Source organism: Acipenser ruthenus, chromosome 10 (genome assembly GCF_902713425.1).
Source record: "Acipenser ruthenus chromosome 10, fAciRut3.2 maternal haplotype, whole genome shotgun sequence".
NCBI lineage: Eukaryota > Metazoa > Chordata > Actinopteri > Acipenseriformes > Acipenseridae > Acipenser > Acipenser ruthenus.
Window position 1 is genome coordinate 4,452,068 of NC_081198.1, and position 17,820 is coordinate 4,469,887.

The 17,820-nt window shown below is 37.6% G+C and overlaps 1 protein-coding gene across 8 annotated transcripts in view; it reads right to left on the minus strand.

Annotated features, from left to right (window-relative positions):
• The window catches only part of LOC117402449 (uncharacterized), a 170,661-nt gene that overhangs the window by 64,806 nt on the left and 88,035 nt on the right, over positions 1-17,820 (minus strand). For 7 of the 8 annotated variants that reach the window (XM_059031553.1, XM_059031557.1, XM_059031554.1 and 4 more), the window contains one exon: positions 2,627-2,748. In XM_059031553.1, the coding sequence (XP_058887536.1) occupies positions 2,627-2,748 (122 nt within the window). Of the gene's footprint in view, positions 1-2,626; positions 2,749-13,438; positions 14,081-17,820 lie in introns of those variants that run through there. The other variant, XM_034003589.3, reaches the window with a different exon arrangement.

The following is a 17,820-nucleotide window of genomic DNA, read 5'->3' on the forward strand; positions in this document are numbered from 1 at the left end:
AATACTAAGCTGGCGCAAATATTATAAATGAGGTAAGGATTTTGCCTTGCATTTGTGCAATTGCTGGACCTCCAAAAACTTTGCACCTCCTCTTCCAATGTTCAAACCCTTGTAGAAGCGAGTAATTAAGCCGTATAAAACCACACACCTTCAGAGACCTGTCATTGGCCTCAGGATGGCTGCTGTGGTACACTTCCTGATGCGGCGACGCTTGGCTCTTGTTGAGGACAGGCAGGAACACGTTCAGAGGAGAAGGGCAAGGCGGAGAACACCCCGCATATTCAAACCCAGGGTCACTTTGTTTGAGATGCTGGAGGATGCGGTGATAAGGCATTATCATCTCACTCCGCAGGTGATGCTAGACCTAACAGCTGAATTTCACCTTTTCATCACCTGGTTGTCTGTCCTCCTGGTAACACTAACAGCATTGACTTTCTCCACTATAGAGGACCATATGGCCTCTTGGTAGCATAATGATGTTGGCTGAGGCTTTTCAAAATAACTCAATTTCATGCTGAGTGGCCTCTGCCATAAGGACTCTCAGCTCCTCTTCAGAAAACTTTTCTTTTCTTTTCTGTGCGCCAAGAGGACTTTCCTGCTCTTCCTCTGACATATTTTTTTGTTTGGTTTGATTTTCATGCTCCACAAATCTCATACAGCACCTACTGCTCTCTGAACTCCCAACTCACCTCACCTCTGGGCTGTAAGTGTGGATCTAAATAGCCCGATGCACAGGCAGCGCTCATTGCGACCCTCACTGTCACAATTGCAGCTTACATAGGTCGCAGTGCAAAATAATTGCCTGGCCTGCTTGGTAATTTGGATTTTGTAGCCGCAATTGTTTGCACTGTGCCTATCCTTACATCAGCCCTTGTGTATTAAAAAAACTTACTTAGAAATTCAAGTTATTTAGCAATGGTGCTGATGTATCAAAACAACTCCAGCACTGTTATTTATTTCGTAGTATATTTACAACAAAATTAGATAATGGATGTGTGTCTTTTTTTGTTTAAACTGCTTTTAAGGGTAGTACAACACTTGGAATTGCTCCCTGGTGGCAGCCCAGAAGCACTTACAAGTAAAATTGTTATTGGATTACATTTCTGGCTTCATAAAATGTGGTTAAGAAGCACTTTAGATGTACACGCATGACCTGCACTGAAGATGGGTATCAAGCCCAAGTGACAGGTCAGCTGCTGATTCCTTTGCACGAGGGGGGGGGGGGGGGGGTGGGAGGGGGTTTGGGGGGGGTGATTGGTTGTCTGGTACTTATAGAAATCACTCTGCTACACAAAAAGTCTCTTCTTAAGAGATCCAGTAACATCTAAATATATTCCTTGAGAAATATTTCAAAGGTAATAACCCAGAGCGTGTATGCATGGTATATGGAAATGCACTAAAAAAAAAAGGCTTGATAACACACAGCCTTTGCCTTTCATGGCAGCAAAATTAATCCAGTGTGGCTGGACCTCTCACTCATAGGGAAACTTCACTTTGCATTTAAGACATCAGAGATAAAAGGACCTGTTTGGCTGTTATCTCTGCTACTTATATCCTATGCAAAGTGACTACTGATCTTACACTGGGACCCTGTCACAAAGATGGCCGGAGTGGGTGGCGTCAGACCAGAGCCAGGAAATAAAATGACAGAGAGGTGTGGTTTGGTGGAGCTGAGCGAATGGTTTCGCTCAGCATTTAATAAACAGCACAGAAAATAAAAGGTTTTAACACAAAACACAGGACACGGCACTTACGCCAAAATAAAGAGACAAACAAAACGTACTAAACAGTGAACAGACAAACGAACAAACACGGTGAGTGAAAACAACTATCAATTTAATTTACTTTACTTTACTTTACTTTCTCCTTCTCTCTCTCCCGTTCTCCACTCACCGAACACCCAACCCAGAGTGAAAGAAACGTGCATCTATATATACTGTTGTGCTGGGATTCAATTACTAATTAATTATTCACTTGAATCCCAGCACGTGAATTAATTCTGTGCAACCCCGTGCCCACATATTATTAAATACTTTAAATGCACGTGAAGTAATCCCGTGCCTAAATATAATTATACAATTTTAACTCACACATGAAACACAGACCCGTTTATATCCCGTGTACCAATGACTATACACCAACATTTACACACGCAACACGCAACATACAACACACAAATGCACACAGGGGCGGGGCACATTGCCACAGACCCTCAAACAGCAATTACAGCATAGCCAAAATGGCAAAACTTTAGCATACAATACAGTTAAATCTTTTCTTAGCTGCTAAGATCTAGCGACACAATCAAAAACTACCAATCAGAAATGTTTATTTAAACTCAACATTGCTGAAACAATGCATCCTATTTAGTACAGGTAAGCAAAATATCATTTGCTAACATTAACTGTTTAAGTAATCGCAAAGCCAATAGATAACACACACCACAGAATGGATTTAACAGTGGAATATGAAAATGTGCTGTTGGTAGGATATTGATAAATCATAGTATTCATAGTAATGTAGTACTCTATCAATCTATCAATAAGGATGGGGGTTCAGTTATGTGCTGCTGACAAAATGCAGCAAAATCACTCCTAATATCTTCTTTTGTTTTAACAGCTTGTACCTTTCGTATCCACGCAAGAAGACACTTGTGATGGGCCAGCAGGCTCTTGCAGTCACAGAAGTTCAGCAAAGCATCGCGGGCTCTCCCCTCCCCTTCTCTGCAGATAAAGCATTCAAGTGACTCTAATAAAAGAAGAAGATAAAGAATAAACTTCAAATGTACCATCCGCTGCCACCACCGCGTATAGAGGTGTATCTCTTAATTCTTAACTCTTAGTTATGAAATTGCAGTTTACATGTAATAGAAAAATGGGGCATCTTCTATCATGGAGATGAATTCAATAAATCATGTTATGCAAAGAGATTTTATTAACATGTCTTGCATTAAAAATAAATAAATAAATATGCACGAGAGCCTTAGTGTATTTTCTTGCTGAGCAGAACCAAAGGGGGATTAGTACTTTAAAAAGTACAAAACTTCAGTACTGGACCTGCTCATATTACCTTGACATTTAGTCACACCTCACTTTAATGTATTGGGTACGGTATGTTCTAGCCAAATCATGAATGCTCTTTTGCACAGAGGATGTTTCAAAAATGCATTCTGAACATTCTGATACTTGAGCCCAATACTAGATACTAATCAGCTGAGAAAGAAAATCTTAATAATAATAAAAATTAAAAAAAAAGGAAATCAAATAAGACTGGACTAAGATATAAAGGTTAGTCGATATTTTACACAGGGTGTTTTGAAACCATGAAGCACATAGCTACTTGATTAATGTACCCTGTTTCAGAGAAGTAGGCCAGCTCTGAATGTACATGTTTCACACAGCTGGTACAGTAAGCAAGCAAGCAAGCAAGCAACAGAAGTAAATGACTTTAAAAAATGTGTCCCCTACCAAAACATGGTACACTGGTAGTTTGAAATACCCAACTGTGATACAACGGGAGAGAATAGTCACCCATACTAGAAGAGCAACAAGGACTCTGGCTGACGCTGCAGAAGTGCATATGTTTATAATCATACTCCATTAAAAGGCAATCCATTAGGAGAGACGTTAAAGCAGAAAGGTGATTAGGACTTTCATCTCAGGAGCTGAGTGTTATGGCTGATTCTGCTTTGCCACCAAATTAGGCCAGTTCCAAATCACACCCAGAGCAAGTACTAGGAAGTTTATGACAGTTCTCAATGTGTCACGGCCAAAACCATGACTTTAAAAAACACACAGTCAATTTCTCTGTACTTTTAAAAAGCAGGGGAATACCATGGGTTTTAGTGGGAGATGTATTTAATGAGGGCAGCATGTACATCACAAGAATGAAAGATGACCCTTGTCATGTTTACAGTAGACATTTTTTTTTTTTGATTTTAAAATTCATCTTATTGAACTTTGTTTCACAAGGTGTTTACTTTGTGTCATGGTGACTGAAGCTTTTCCTGAAAAATACTGTCACTCTATATCAGCATCTTTATCTTTCTGTTACAGGCCTGCAATGTGACTCCCCCCAACAAACAGGGAATCTGTTAGGACTACTGCTGCACAGTTCAAACGTATGCTGGCTAACTGGACCATGGTGGATGGTAGAAAACATATAGATCCTTTGCCCAGCTTTTGGAAAAGTCCCTCTGGCATTTCTGTAACTAACACAGTATTTCAGCATATAACGCTATTCTATGGAAGTCTAACGTTTTGTTTAAAGCCAATGTAAAATTATTGGTGTGGTTCAAGTCCATGCGTCGGAGGCCTCAAGACACATAATACTTATGTCTGTAATTTGCAACAATTTTTTAGAGTAAAGAAAACAACATCTGGCAAAACGGTTACAAAAACTAGTGCAACATCATCGAGAGGTTCATTTACAATGCTGCTGCTGTAGCTAGAGCTGAACAGATTCCGTAAATCATACCTGTGCTGCATATCTGTGCTTTTGGCACTAGATCTCATATAAGCACTTTTGAAAGAATCACTTTATAGTAAACATGTATAAGAGAGAAAAAAAAACACATGGCTTGGTTTCTTTGTTAAAAAGAAGACGCCATAATATAATAGCTCCAAGACCGATTGGATAGGGCAGCATGACCTGGGCATGGAGAACATCCTTACCTCTGTGTCACGACTGTGCCAGTTACATACTCTTCAAAAAGAGCACTGTCTGAAGCCCTTTTGTTGGGAAATGACTTTTAAAATTGCAACAAATTGTACTTTAAAAGGATACACCTAACCAGATACACACACACACACACACACACACACACAACACATCCCAGGAAACTAAAAAGCAAAGCCTTGTTTACATTCGTATGCAATCAAATTTATTTGGCACAAGATGCATGCACTAATAGCCCTGACAAAAGTCACAGCTGCTTTAAATTTGACAGGGGCTTTTGTTTACTTAAGAGATGTGCTGATGGCAACTGCAGTTGACAAACCTTCTCCATTTGAAAGACAATACTTGCGCTGTAGTCTATTAGGCATTCTTTGAGAAATGATGTCACCAATTATATGGCCCGCCCCGCTCCCCCCCCCCCCCCCCAAGCTGATGCATGTTACAAGTTTGTTAGAATTCACATTTTACCTTATCTTTAATATTTTAAGTAAATTCAGATTGTTACTGTACCAAGATCTGGCAACATATCTTTATATTACTAATCGGCTGCCCCACCTAGTGCACAGCAGTGGTTTTACAACAAGACAAAAGGAAACTAGATATGGCCGATGACTCTTACTGTACTTCCATAAAAACACATTGGCTGATTTTGTCTATGTCACATCTATAGCAGGCAACTAGAGCTGAACACAGACTTTTATATAAAACAAAAAAAACAATTGAGAATTTCCAATGAGTTTTAGATGGCACAGGATCTGCTGCCAGAATATTCTAGATAACACCACCCCACTGTCAAACAGTACTAACCCCAACACATCGTGCATTAAGCGTTGCCTTTATTCGTCCCACCTTAACTTTGTTAACACAAAATTCATCATGCATACGTGTGCATCAGCACAAATCCCCCACTGACAGCCTGTAAAGTCAGCAAACTTATTTTTACCACCCAGCCATTGTCCAACTTGCCATTCAGAAATGTGCTGAATATGAGCAAGGTAAATAAAAACAAGGAAAAGTATAAATCTGTAATGTGGCTTCTTTTGTATTTTCTCTTATGAAGATTAGGCTTTATTAACACACTTGAACAATTTAATTTACACATCTATAGGCATTGTATATGCATTACACAAATAATTGTAATTGCATTTTAACTACTCAACTTGCCAGTGTTGCCATATAATAATTACACTTACAGGTTTTTCCAAAGCGCTTAAGGAATCTAAAATCAATCAACACATTTTTTTTATGTCTATTATTTGGCATTTCCCTTGTTGAAAATCTGCAATTTTTGTCTTCGTTTTTTTTCAATTTGTCATGCCTTATGCTTAAAAGCAACACATTTCGTCCTGCCAGCTTTTCTGAATGTCAAATATTACATTTTTAAACATAAAGTTTTTCTCCTAGAATTTTTGTTTTAATTTCCTCAACAGCTTTCTACCAAATAGATTTTTTTAAAATTAATTAGGAATTGATTTTGTTTACATTCATGCACAATTACATTTGAGTAACTGAGGTGCTATTAGGATTAATGACCAAGAACCATAATCTTTTCAAAAACATTAAAGATTTTTGTGACTTTGAAGCAGCAATTTTCTACATTTCTCTTTCCTAAACTCAAATTGATGGTGAAGTTTGATATACCAATACTTCAATTCAGGATCCTTTCATCTACCTATACCTTTGGTACTGAGGGTTACAAATACCCACAACTCAGAAGATACTGTACCCTACAAGGTGTCAATTATAAACGCTTTAATAACACTTCAGCGATGTTGAATAGAATATAACAAATGGTGTTAAAAGCAGTGAATATTTTATCATCCCCAACAAGAAATCATGATCCTTTTTTTTTTTTTTTTGAAACCATTGCAATTTTATGATCAAGGTTTTGATTTATCTTTTTGTTTGGTTTCAAACTTTTTTTTTTTAATGATTTCTGCTGAAACGGCACCCCGAGACATTACTGTGCACACAGCTTCAGATCTTTTCCCTTTTATTGAAATCTCTTGGCAGGTGCGAGCCAGTTACTAACTTATCTTTAAATCTGGAAGTCAATTAAAACCTTGAGAAGTAGTCAGCACTTTTAAATACGTCAGGTGATGATCTAAGTGAAATAAGTACTGTATACTCGCTCGACCAATTTCCCTGTCAAGGAGTCTGGAGAAAGAAAGAAGCTGCCAATTCTAATGACAGCACTAGCCCAACATTACCCTTCTTATCCCTAAGCAGTAACGATATTTAATAACACTATACCTAGTAGTTACAGCAAAGAACTATAAGCCAGGAGATCCTGTATGATCAGATTCATATACTGCCTTGTCTCAGGATTCACCGTCAGCATAATCAATAACACATATTGGCACAGGGAAAGATGTGCAAAGCCGTTATCTATGTTAAAATATAGCTTAGGAGTGTCGCTTCTTTAGAATACCAACAGTAATTACTAAATTCAAGGAGAGGAAGGAGAGTAAAGAAGTCCTGTAATTTCTACATATTGTTTAATTATTATTATTAATTTCTTAGCAGACGCCCTTATCCAGGGTGACTTGCAATTGTTACAAGATATCACATTATACAGATATCACATTATTATTATTATTATTATTTTACATACAATTACCCATTTATACAGTTGGGTTTTTACTGGAGCAAACTAGGTAAAGTACCTTGCTCAAGGGTACAGCAGACGTGTCCCCCACCTGGGATTGAACCCACGACCCTCCGGTCAAGAGTCCAGAGCCCTAACCACTACTCCACACTGCTGAAACAGAACACTGTTTTCTACTGAGAGATGATACATTTTATTTTAAAAAAGACATGTCCTACTTCACCAACCTTTTAAAAATGAAGTATGTAAACTTAGGCCTATCAGAGCAATATAAGTTGGCTGGTAACTTACCCTTCTCCTGCGTTTGATTCATTCGCATGCCTCCGCCTCCCTTAGCACTCCCCCTATAGCTACCCCTCGGTACTATCTGTTATGGAGAGTCTACCAACCAGGTTTGTTGCATTTATTTATTGTAGTACATCGCATAATCAGCAATCAAATATTAATTATTCCAATTTCTGTGTTGTGGGATTTGTCCTGACCTACTGAATCTATGCCATTGGCTGTTTTCGCATTGCCTTTGGCACATCTTGAGGTTGGTTCCCTTCAGATCCAGCTTATTTATAGCCCAGTATTTGGAAACGTGGTTGTATTTCTGAAAGGAGACTCCACCCCAAATATGTTATCATCTCACCATATATATACTAACTTCATCTACGGCCATTGTCGTCCGTTTGTTTGGTCCCCCTCCTCCCTTGCCTCCACCTTGCAGCGTGCCTTGCCCAGGGGGAAGGTAAACTCAAGTGCCACTTGTCCTGCCCTTTGGCATTAGTTTTCATCTAATTCATATATTTCATTCATCACAGTTTTGCCAGCTTAGAAGCAGCTAACCAGCTCCAATGGGCAAGGCCATGGGCCAAACTCAAATAACGTAATCATTTTCAGGCATGTTTAGCTGTCAATTCAATAAATCATTAATTTCATTCCATTGGTGGTTGTCTCCTTTCTGAAAATAGCCCAGGGCTTTTATACAGTATTTAAAATGAAATCCTAGATTATTTTAATTTGTGGAACTTGAGGTATCTCAGTTATATTAGAACAACTGAGACTAAACGCAGCTCTATTACAGCTGAAATCCTGGGTGCTTCTTTGGTCACCTGTCTTCTTGGGCCTTCCGGTAATCCTGAATTTATTAGGGTTTTTTTAATGTATTTTTATTTAAAACTTCAACAGAATGTGTCCATCAAGGACATCTTCGAGGCGCAGAAAGATTTTAATTCCAAGTTGTGTAGACATTTAAAAACAAGATGGCATGAATGAAGATGCCTCTGAATCTGTAGTGGATGCCAGCCCAGCCCAGACTATTTTAATCTGGCCTGGTTTAGCCTGCAATGCAATCAGCCCATTAAGCAGTTTATCCTGTGATAAAACACTCCATATCCCTAGGAATATATATATATATATATATATATATATATATATATATATATATATATATATATATATATATAAACACATGGATGAAGGCTATATTTGCATCCTGAGCCATTCAGAAAAAAACAGGATAATACCACAGTTCTGTGTCTGGGTCTACTGTTTAAAAGGCGCAAACCAGCCTTGACCTGGGGGCTTTACCACTATATATATAGGCACTTAGCAACCTAACACTGACAGTGAACTGGAAAGAGATCCACAAAGCTAAAAATTAGCTGCAATCTTTGTCAAGAACTGACATTAAATACGATGAGAGCCTGGCAACAAACTGGTGTTTGACATGGCAACCCTCTGGCAAGGTAGAGCAAGTACCTTATAGACTCCTCACATTTAATAAGGATGTCAGTATATCAGAACCCAGGCTCCAGAATGAAGTAACTTAACAATGGACAAGCGCTTATTATTTTTTAATATTATTTTTTTTAGTCAGGTTTCAATTTGAAAGACTACTATAAACCTTATTTTATTAGAGGGCCAGTCATTTTAGATAACTTTGCTAATTTTGCTTCATTCAATTGGCTGCCATTTACGCAATGTATTAAATTCTGTGCCATACTACAGTTTTACTGTTTCTCTTCCATCAAAACTGAAGCTTGTGATTGTCGGCAAGCTTTGTTGGTATAACGGAAACGAGCAAGTTTATCATGATGTGAAAAAAATCTCTCCAGCAAATTTTGTATTAAAGATCACCTGTAAAAACTGTCTACACTGACCATTAATTATTGTATATATTGTCCATGTTGAATCCCTAATGACAACAGACTTTTGACTGGATGCATTTCTACTGCAAGTTGAAATCTGTAAACAATACCAGCATCTTTAATATAACCTCATAATGTTTTGTATCCTGGCTTGTGTTACAATGCAGTGGCAAATGAACTTCTTCATTCTGAATGAGCACTTATGTGTTAAGCATCTGTCTGTATTGTAAAACACAAGGACCACTGACAAAACTAATAAAAGTATGTTTACTGGGTTATGCCAGATGGCAACATTGACTCTTATGCATCTAACAATAGTCTGGCAATATGGTCCCTAAACTACAATGTTGCCACCAGTTGTTACATTATCTGCCAATTATCTGATACAGCCTTCTGATGCCAGATTCCTGGAAGTTTTTTTTTCCCCCAAGCAAATGTCATGTCGCAACTGGCAAAAAAAAAAAAAAAAAAAAACCTAAGGCAGCATAATGCCAATATTCTGCCATTGATTAATCTACTGTATTAAAAGACCAGCTTCCTTTTTTATTTGTTAAATAAGCTCTCATCTTTGGTGCAGCACCTAAGTTTAAACTTTTCACAAAATCACAGACAAAACAGTTTTGAATTGATACTTAGACTAACTTGGACACTTGAGGATTTGTTTACTAAAACCCCACTGAGACCAGCAGAAATGTCATTAATTTACATCGAGACCCTTCACATCCCCCAAACGGGGGCATTTGCTGTTTTAGGCTGCATGACCTAAAACAAGCCACCTGTCTTTGTTTTGGATCTACAGATATCCCTCTTAAGTCTGCATAATAAAATTCCCTGATGATTAAACAGAAATAACGGTAATTAAAACATGAAAGGAATACCTTCATAATGAGGTACAATACAATTTGTTTTCTAATTGCACTCCATCTTGATTTTTTTTTTTTTTTAAATATTCACATTTTATACAAATTTGCTGGCATTTACAATTTTCAATTGAGACCTCCTTCAACATTTATTTGAGTGGCTTCAACATTAAGTAGCTAAAGCAGACTCCCATTGTGTCTGGTTCTGCTTTGATGTGACTAATACACCCAATGTTATACTGTGGGTGTCTTAATGTTACCCAGCATCACTAGTTTTTATAACTGAAGGAATGCTGCTAAAATGTCGGTAGGCTTGTACTACAGTAATTCACAGAGCCTCCCCTCTTTGCACAAGCAGAAGATCTTTCTGTGAACTTCAAATCTACCTGGACCTCAGCATCCAGGAACCTGAACATCCCATATGAGCTTGTTCAGCTCCCTGATCTGAATGATTATTGGTTACTGTGGTCTGCTATGGATTTGACACTCATATTAATCTAGCGAGCCATGAGGTTTCTTTATTACCTCCCTACAGTATCCTTTTTTGGCAGAGTAGTCAGGAAAGTCTAAAAATAAATGAAAAAGGTAAAACGCTGCCCTGTGTTAAAAAGGGAATAAGTACTATGGAGTTGATATACTCCCGGTACCAGGAATTCAGTGTTTGTTATTGTTAGGCCTGCGTTCAGAAATCTGGATCCTCTGAAGCTCTATCCTCCCTATAAGTCACCCCTCACTTCAACAGGACAGGCTGTAGACACATCAGTGGCTGTCTGTCTTCAGGGAAGTTCCTTGAAGGTAAAGGTGAACTTGTGACACAGTGGTCCTTTCCAGACCGGAGTTGCACGTTGGGATACATCTTTGCATAATAATGGTGCATGTTTTGCCTACTGTATTTTATAATAATTGCCAATAAGATAGCCCTGGTTAAGATTGACATCAGTAGAGTTGTTTGTTCAAAGGGCTATGGCCCCTTTCCATATAATAAAATACTATGGTACTGTCCAAAAAATACTGTAGTTTCCTATAGTATACTGCAATACATTTCAGTTTTCTTGGACAGTGGTATTTTTTAATGTATTGATGAATAGACATTCCAATGGCTGAGCAGCAGAATTAAAAATTGCAATATTGTAAAACACAGTTAAATCCAACCTTTTTAATATGCTTATTAGTTTTTCAATCGTTTATAATACTGTATACAAATTCACCTCTGACTTTCAGGGTCCATTTTTTTTTTTGCTTTTAGCTGATAAACTGGAAAAGGGCACAGAAATCTCCTTTTCAAAACACTGTACATCTTCTACTGATCTCCTACAACAGACACATAAATAAACTGAACAGACTGAACAAAGTTCAACAGGAATTTGAGGGATTCGCTATCCAAAGCTCTGGGTAGGCATGGGGAAATGTACGGTACACAGGGTCTGTGAGTTTTTTTTACAAACAAAACACAGTTATCGGCTGACATTAGTTCCAGGGGGGTTAGTTAATCAGCATAACCCTTGGACCCTTGACAGAGTTTAAGTCCTTGGTCATGGCAGACTGGAAACAGGTCAAGTAGCATTAGCCTTCCACTGAGGCCGCACAAACTTTATCAGTATAAAACCAGTTTTATACTGAAGTAGTAACAATCGCACTAGTTTAAGACAGATTTATTAGGTGGCCACCACTGGAACGTGAACCAGAAACCCTACAGCTCACAGGTTACCTCTCAGCACATTGTCCTAAAAGAATCTGCCTTCCCCTTAAGTGAGAGGACAGTAGTGCTGTATGTGTTACGATAAAAGTCTGAATATTTGCAAATCTTAAGATTTACTGGTAAATGTCAACATTTACCAAGCAAAACAGTAAATGAAATAAACATGATAGCACTTAACTTCTGATATTTACCGGTAAATCTCAAGAATAACCAAGTGCCTTTGGCTAATGACCAAATGTCTCGCTTTCGCACATTGTAATGCTTCAGGAGTCCTGTGTAAATCCAAGTGCCATAAGAGTCTACCAGGCTGCAATAAGTAAGTAAATATATCTATTCTGTGCCTGTATTTCTCGTGTTTTGTGTCATAACCAAAGTGTGATTTTCTGTTATAAAAATGACGCTCCTGAATTATTTAATTTGCATTTAACAGAATGTTATTTTTCATCAAACTACTACGTATTTGGAGTACAATATACTTCAACACCATTGTGATTGCCTACATTTAAATGTCTGAAAAGCAATCTATTTCTTCATAATTCCGGACATTTATCACCTTACTTGGTAATTGTTGACATTTACCGGTAAAACTTGACCAGATTTTGACTTTTACCTTAACATCTATAGTAGCTTGTATTTCCTGTAGTCACATACTGTAGTGCTTACATACAGGACACTGGAGGACTATCGCAGTGCCATTGTCCTGCAGGCACTCAATTTCGTCAAAATGTCTGCCTAGTTATATAAATCTTCTGTTAGCATAACAATGTTTTCCCCCAGTACCTCATGTGTTGGTCACTTTGTTCACCCAGGTTGTGTTTTCACTTTCACTCACCATGTTTCTTGGCACCACAGTAACTTTGACTGAAGATTTTGACTTTCTCTTCCCATTAACTTTCTGTGTTATTGATTTATTTATACATAAGGACTCTCCCCACTGATGCTACATTGTTTCCCATGTGCTGAATAATACATGCGTGTAGGGCTCAGATGGGAGCTTCTTACCCGACACACAAAGTGAACCTACTGTACAGGGTTGTATACAATGGCTTCATCTAAGTGAAAGTGAAAGTACTGTTGGGAAAACAAACTACGTCAATAGTAAATTAAACTTGGGGGAAATGGCTTCCTTCAGAGAAGTAAGAAATTGTTGTTTAAATCCTTTAAGTATTACTGGCAACATTACAGCCCCCCCCCCCCCCCCCCCCCAAATCAAACTCACAGTTAACACAGCACTTAAATGCAGTAATGTGAGTTATACAGCTTGATAGTTATTTACTTGTAAAACCTACACTGAGGTCCAGTGACTTGACTTCAAGCTGCTGTAAAAAGTATCATGCTCACCCACCGCACTTCTTTTAAAAAGATCATATTGTAAAGACGGCACAGTAAATAACAGTCAGCCACCGTAAGTTATTTTTTATGCTATAAAAGTATTTAAAAAAAAAACAATAATATTTACCTGAAATATGAACTGGGAAAGAGTCAGTACTAGTGCAAGAACTTAAATTCTCATAACTATTGTCCATCCTTTAGTTCTTGCACTTTTAAGTGGTAATTCTACCACATATAAACAGCATTCACTCTCAGGGGATGTTTGTGCAATGTCTTTTGTATAGTTTCCTGCAAGAATCCACCACCACCTTTTCTGAATCACTGGGCTGACATCCAGACAAGCATAGTTTTCAGTTTCTTCAACTATCTGCACAGTATCAGCATACAACTGTGGTGTCCCAGGAAAAAAAACTATTCCAAGTATGAGAGCCACCAAATGCTTGTTCACAACGGGTTGTGAGGGAATCAGCTGAATGTTTTTGTTTATGCCGGAAGCTGTGCAGAATTAAGCCAATCAGAATTCACCAACTTCCAGCTGATCATTGCTGAAACAGGAACTGTAAAGCTAGGTTACGACTTGACAAGCTTACAAAACTATGCAGCTGTGGTGTCTATTAAACAGCCTGGGCTTGGTTAAAACAGGAAGTAGATAGCAAGAAAGCAAGAGCTGCTGTTTTTCCTCTATCTCTGTTACTACAGTATGCCAAATAAAAAAAGAAGACAGTTGAAATCCAACAGGACCCTATTTTACCGTTTAATGTGTGCCCTAAATTGTTATGATCCTTTCATGTAGAATGTGCCCTGATTATGAAAATGGACAACACCTGGCAGAGCCTATTGAAAATCCAAAAGAGAAAGGAAAAACCAAAGCACGTGACTTCTTGGAAAAACAGACGTGTAAGAGTCTGTTAAATAAACATTTGTTGCTAAGATATGGGTGGTGCATTAGCTTTTAAAATAGCAGGAGACTACAAGTGCCGGTATTTAGAAAATGTGTTCAATTGAATAGTTTGTAAACAGGCAGCATGCTCTTATACAGCATATCAATGGCATACTGTACACAACGGAAATTGAGCAATAAAATTGTACATATGGTATTAATCAAGCATTTAATATAATTACAGAACTGTAAATTCAGTTTGGCCACAAGACAAGGGAAAATATTGTGCAACTTCTGAGTTTCCCACATCTTGTAATCTTATCCAATACAATTTACCATGAAATAAGAAAATAAACACCACTTTTAAAAAAAAAAAAAAAAAAAAAAAAACTTTTTACAGAATGGCAATAAAAAAACATTTTACAAGCTGGTAAACTATTGTTCGAAGCAACTCCTTGCTAGTTTTATACTGTTAAAGTTTACATTGCTCTTACACTTGTCTCTAAATAGTAAAGTAGACTTTGGGGTCACTTTGTTCACCACCAGGTTAGACTGAAAAATCACATAGTAAAGACCAAAAGAAATAAAGAAAAACGTTTTACTTACAAATGCAGAATTTATAACCGATAGCAAACATACCGTAGCAAAGGGTTTCTATTTTTTGGTTCACCTCCAAATTAAAAGCTGACTGCATATTAATGACTTATGTTAATACGGTATGTAACACTGCACAATATAAAGCACTTACTTACTCATTTGGCTAACTATTAGATGCAAACTGCCTCAGAATAATTGAAATTGGTAAGCAGATGGGGCGGTGGGATCTTAAAGAAATGCTAAGCTTGGCTTTCAGCCAGTGCTCTAAAAGGAAGCTGTGACCAGATTAGATACACATGCACTCCAGATAGCAATTTAAAATACTACAGGAAACTCTTACAACAGATTAAAGTTTCTTCTCCATTGGAATATCACTCACAAACAGTTAAGATCCAATATTTTTGTTCATTAAAACATTTCAAAGATGTCATCATTTGATTCTAGTTGGTTAATTCTACAATTAAAAAAAAAAAAAGACACATGGATAAAATGATTTGCAGGGAATCCACACTGGTCAACTCAATGGCAATATTACTTTACTTTTCTGTAGTACTGCAAGGGGTGTCTGCCTCTTGAAATGGATTAATATCAAGTTCTTGCTCTTGTCAATCACACATCATTGAAGTATTCTGACCAAACAGATAATCTGAGACTTGAGTAAAGAGATACCCGAGCATTCGTCAATCATAACCACTGTCATGACTACTAAGTGGTACGGTGCTGCTTTAAAGATTGAAGATTTAAAAAAAAAGATTCTCTGCACCTACTGTACATGTAAAAATAACTTTACATTTACAGAAAAATGTCACGAGTATCAAACTTTGTATTGAGTTAATCAAACTGTGTTAACTCTCTGTTAACGTGGCTCCGTATGGGAAAACACTTTAGCAGGTACAACTATAAGAATAAATAAAGCAGGCTAACAAATGCTTTCACTGCTATATTTTGAATGTTTGTAATAAGTTGCTTAGTATTCTTGATACTGAAAACTCCCGGGTCCCACTCCATTAATATGAGAAATCCAGGTTACATATGAGTGAAAAGAGGCTGTTCACAGTGGGAACTCATGATCGGGATGTGGAATGCACCGTCATTCAAATCAGGCATTTAAGAAAGTTGGGTAGAAAAACATGGGAAAATATGTTTTCAAAGCCCTTCAGGCTTGTAAAGTAGAAAAATACTAGAGTGTACTATAGTACTGTTAAACAGTATATACCAATAATGTAGTTCCTCTAACTACAAGACATAGGTAGTGAAGGTGTTGGGCAGTGCCACTAAATAATGCTGTTTTTTTCCCCCTTATAGATAAATACATTACATAGATAGATTTAGATATTGATCTATGGGCTTAGATACAGATAGAGATTTTCAGAATGGAAAGTGGGTTTGTCTGTTAATACATAGAAAACGATGAATACCTTAACTTGATAGGAATTTTTCAATACCCCATTAGTCTGAAAGCTAGTGGGCAGGATACATACAAGCAGTAGAGATCTTTAGCGCATACAAAATCTTTCTTTCTCTGCTATTTGCTACCTAGAAACAGCGTGCTTGGCTTTCAGTCATAACAATGTTAGTGTTCCATAGATCCGCATGCAGCCACTTAGCATGACATCTTTTTCAAATGCTCTTTGTGAATAATTTTGTTATACCTCATCCATTTAGAGTGCTCTCTATTAGAGAACGAGTCTACATTTATTAAGGTTCTCTATGGAGAATACTTTGGTGATTTGCCTTCAACTGCAGTCCTCTTTTGTCAGTGGACAGGGGTAAAATCAAGTGAATTAGTTAATACAAGGCTGAGCTCTGTTGTGCACAATTGTCTAGAACAGGAATTCTCAGAAAAACTAATCCAAAGACTAAGTTTCTTTGCATAACACTTACAGAAAACCTAAAGTAAATACCATTATAATAGCATTGTGTCAACCAGAAGGAGGCTGGTTCTAATGTGATACCTTGTTAGTGTGCATTGGTTTTTTCCCCCATTGTGATACCATAGGTATATTTAAAAGTGACCGTTACCATATCATTATACCAATGGCTCATAAGGTACATTGGCACTGCATTGGCACTGAATATCAGAGTGGGTTGGGAAGCACTCTAAAGCCTTGAAGAACACACACCCACTTAATAAAACAAACACTCGGTGGGTTAAGGTTTTGGAATGGGAGTCCATTGTGGGCCATTTCTCTGTTTTGCTTGAGATCAGTCAGCAATACTGCCACTTAATCCACTACTTGATATCCCGGAATAATAATAATAATAATAATAATAATAAAAAAATGTATTTTAATAATATATCGTTTGGCTTGTTCGTGTTCTGAATCACAGCTATTCAATTGATTGTGTCTGGCACTCCCACTCCCAAACAGAAAACAGGTGCAACTGCTCCTGGCATGTTTGAGTTGGCTGGAATCTTGTGTGTTCAGGGTCTGAGTGATACTGATAACCCCTGTGTCTCAACATCCTCACTACATTGTATACACTGATAAGATCGAGGGGAGTATTTTAAATACTGCGAGGGCAACTCATATCAAACTAGGTAACTAGCACAGATTTTTGGCTGACAAGCAACAGCCTGTCAGAAATAAATAAGACATATTATTGGAATTAGAAACATTGTATGTAGGCCTGCATACAAGAACAAGCTGTTGCAAAAATATTTATTAAAGAGGGTGTGTTATTTATAAATGATTGCTCTCGACGTTGTTGTAGCAGCAGTGTGCACCAGTCTTTGTAACCCTTCTAATTGCCGATGAGACAATAATGCAATGGATCTGTAATGACCAGCTAACACTGGCAATGGAAAGGAATGAGCAGGGAGCACATGGCATAGTGTAAATATTTCAAGATTTTGACACATGACTGGTGATTTGGGTTCCAAATGTATTGTTTTGTCATTGACTCAGTCCCTGATTGGTATCCATTAGGAAGACTTATCTCTACACCCAGTAGTTTAAAAATCTTTTCACTCATGCATTCTTGGCATTTTCTGCGGTGGGGGCAATTCATATATTTTTCCTTAAAATGTT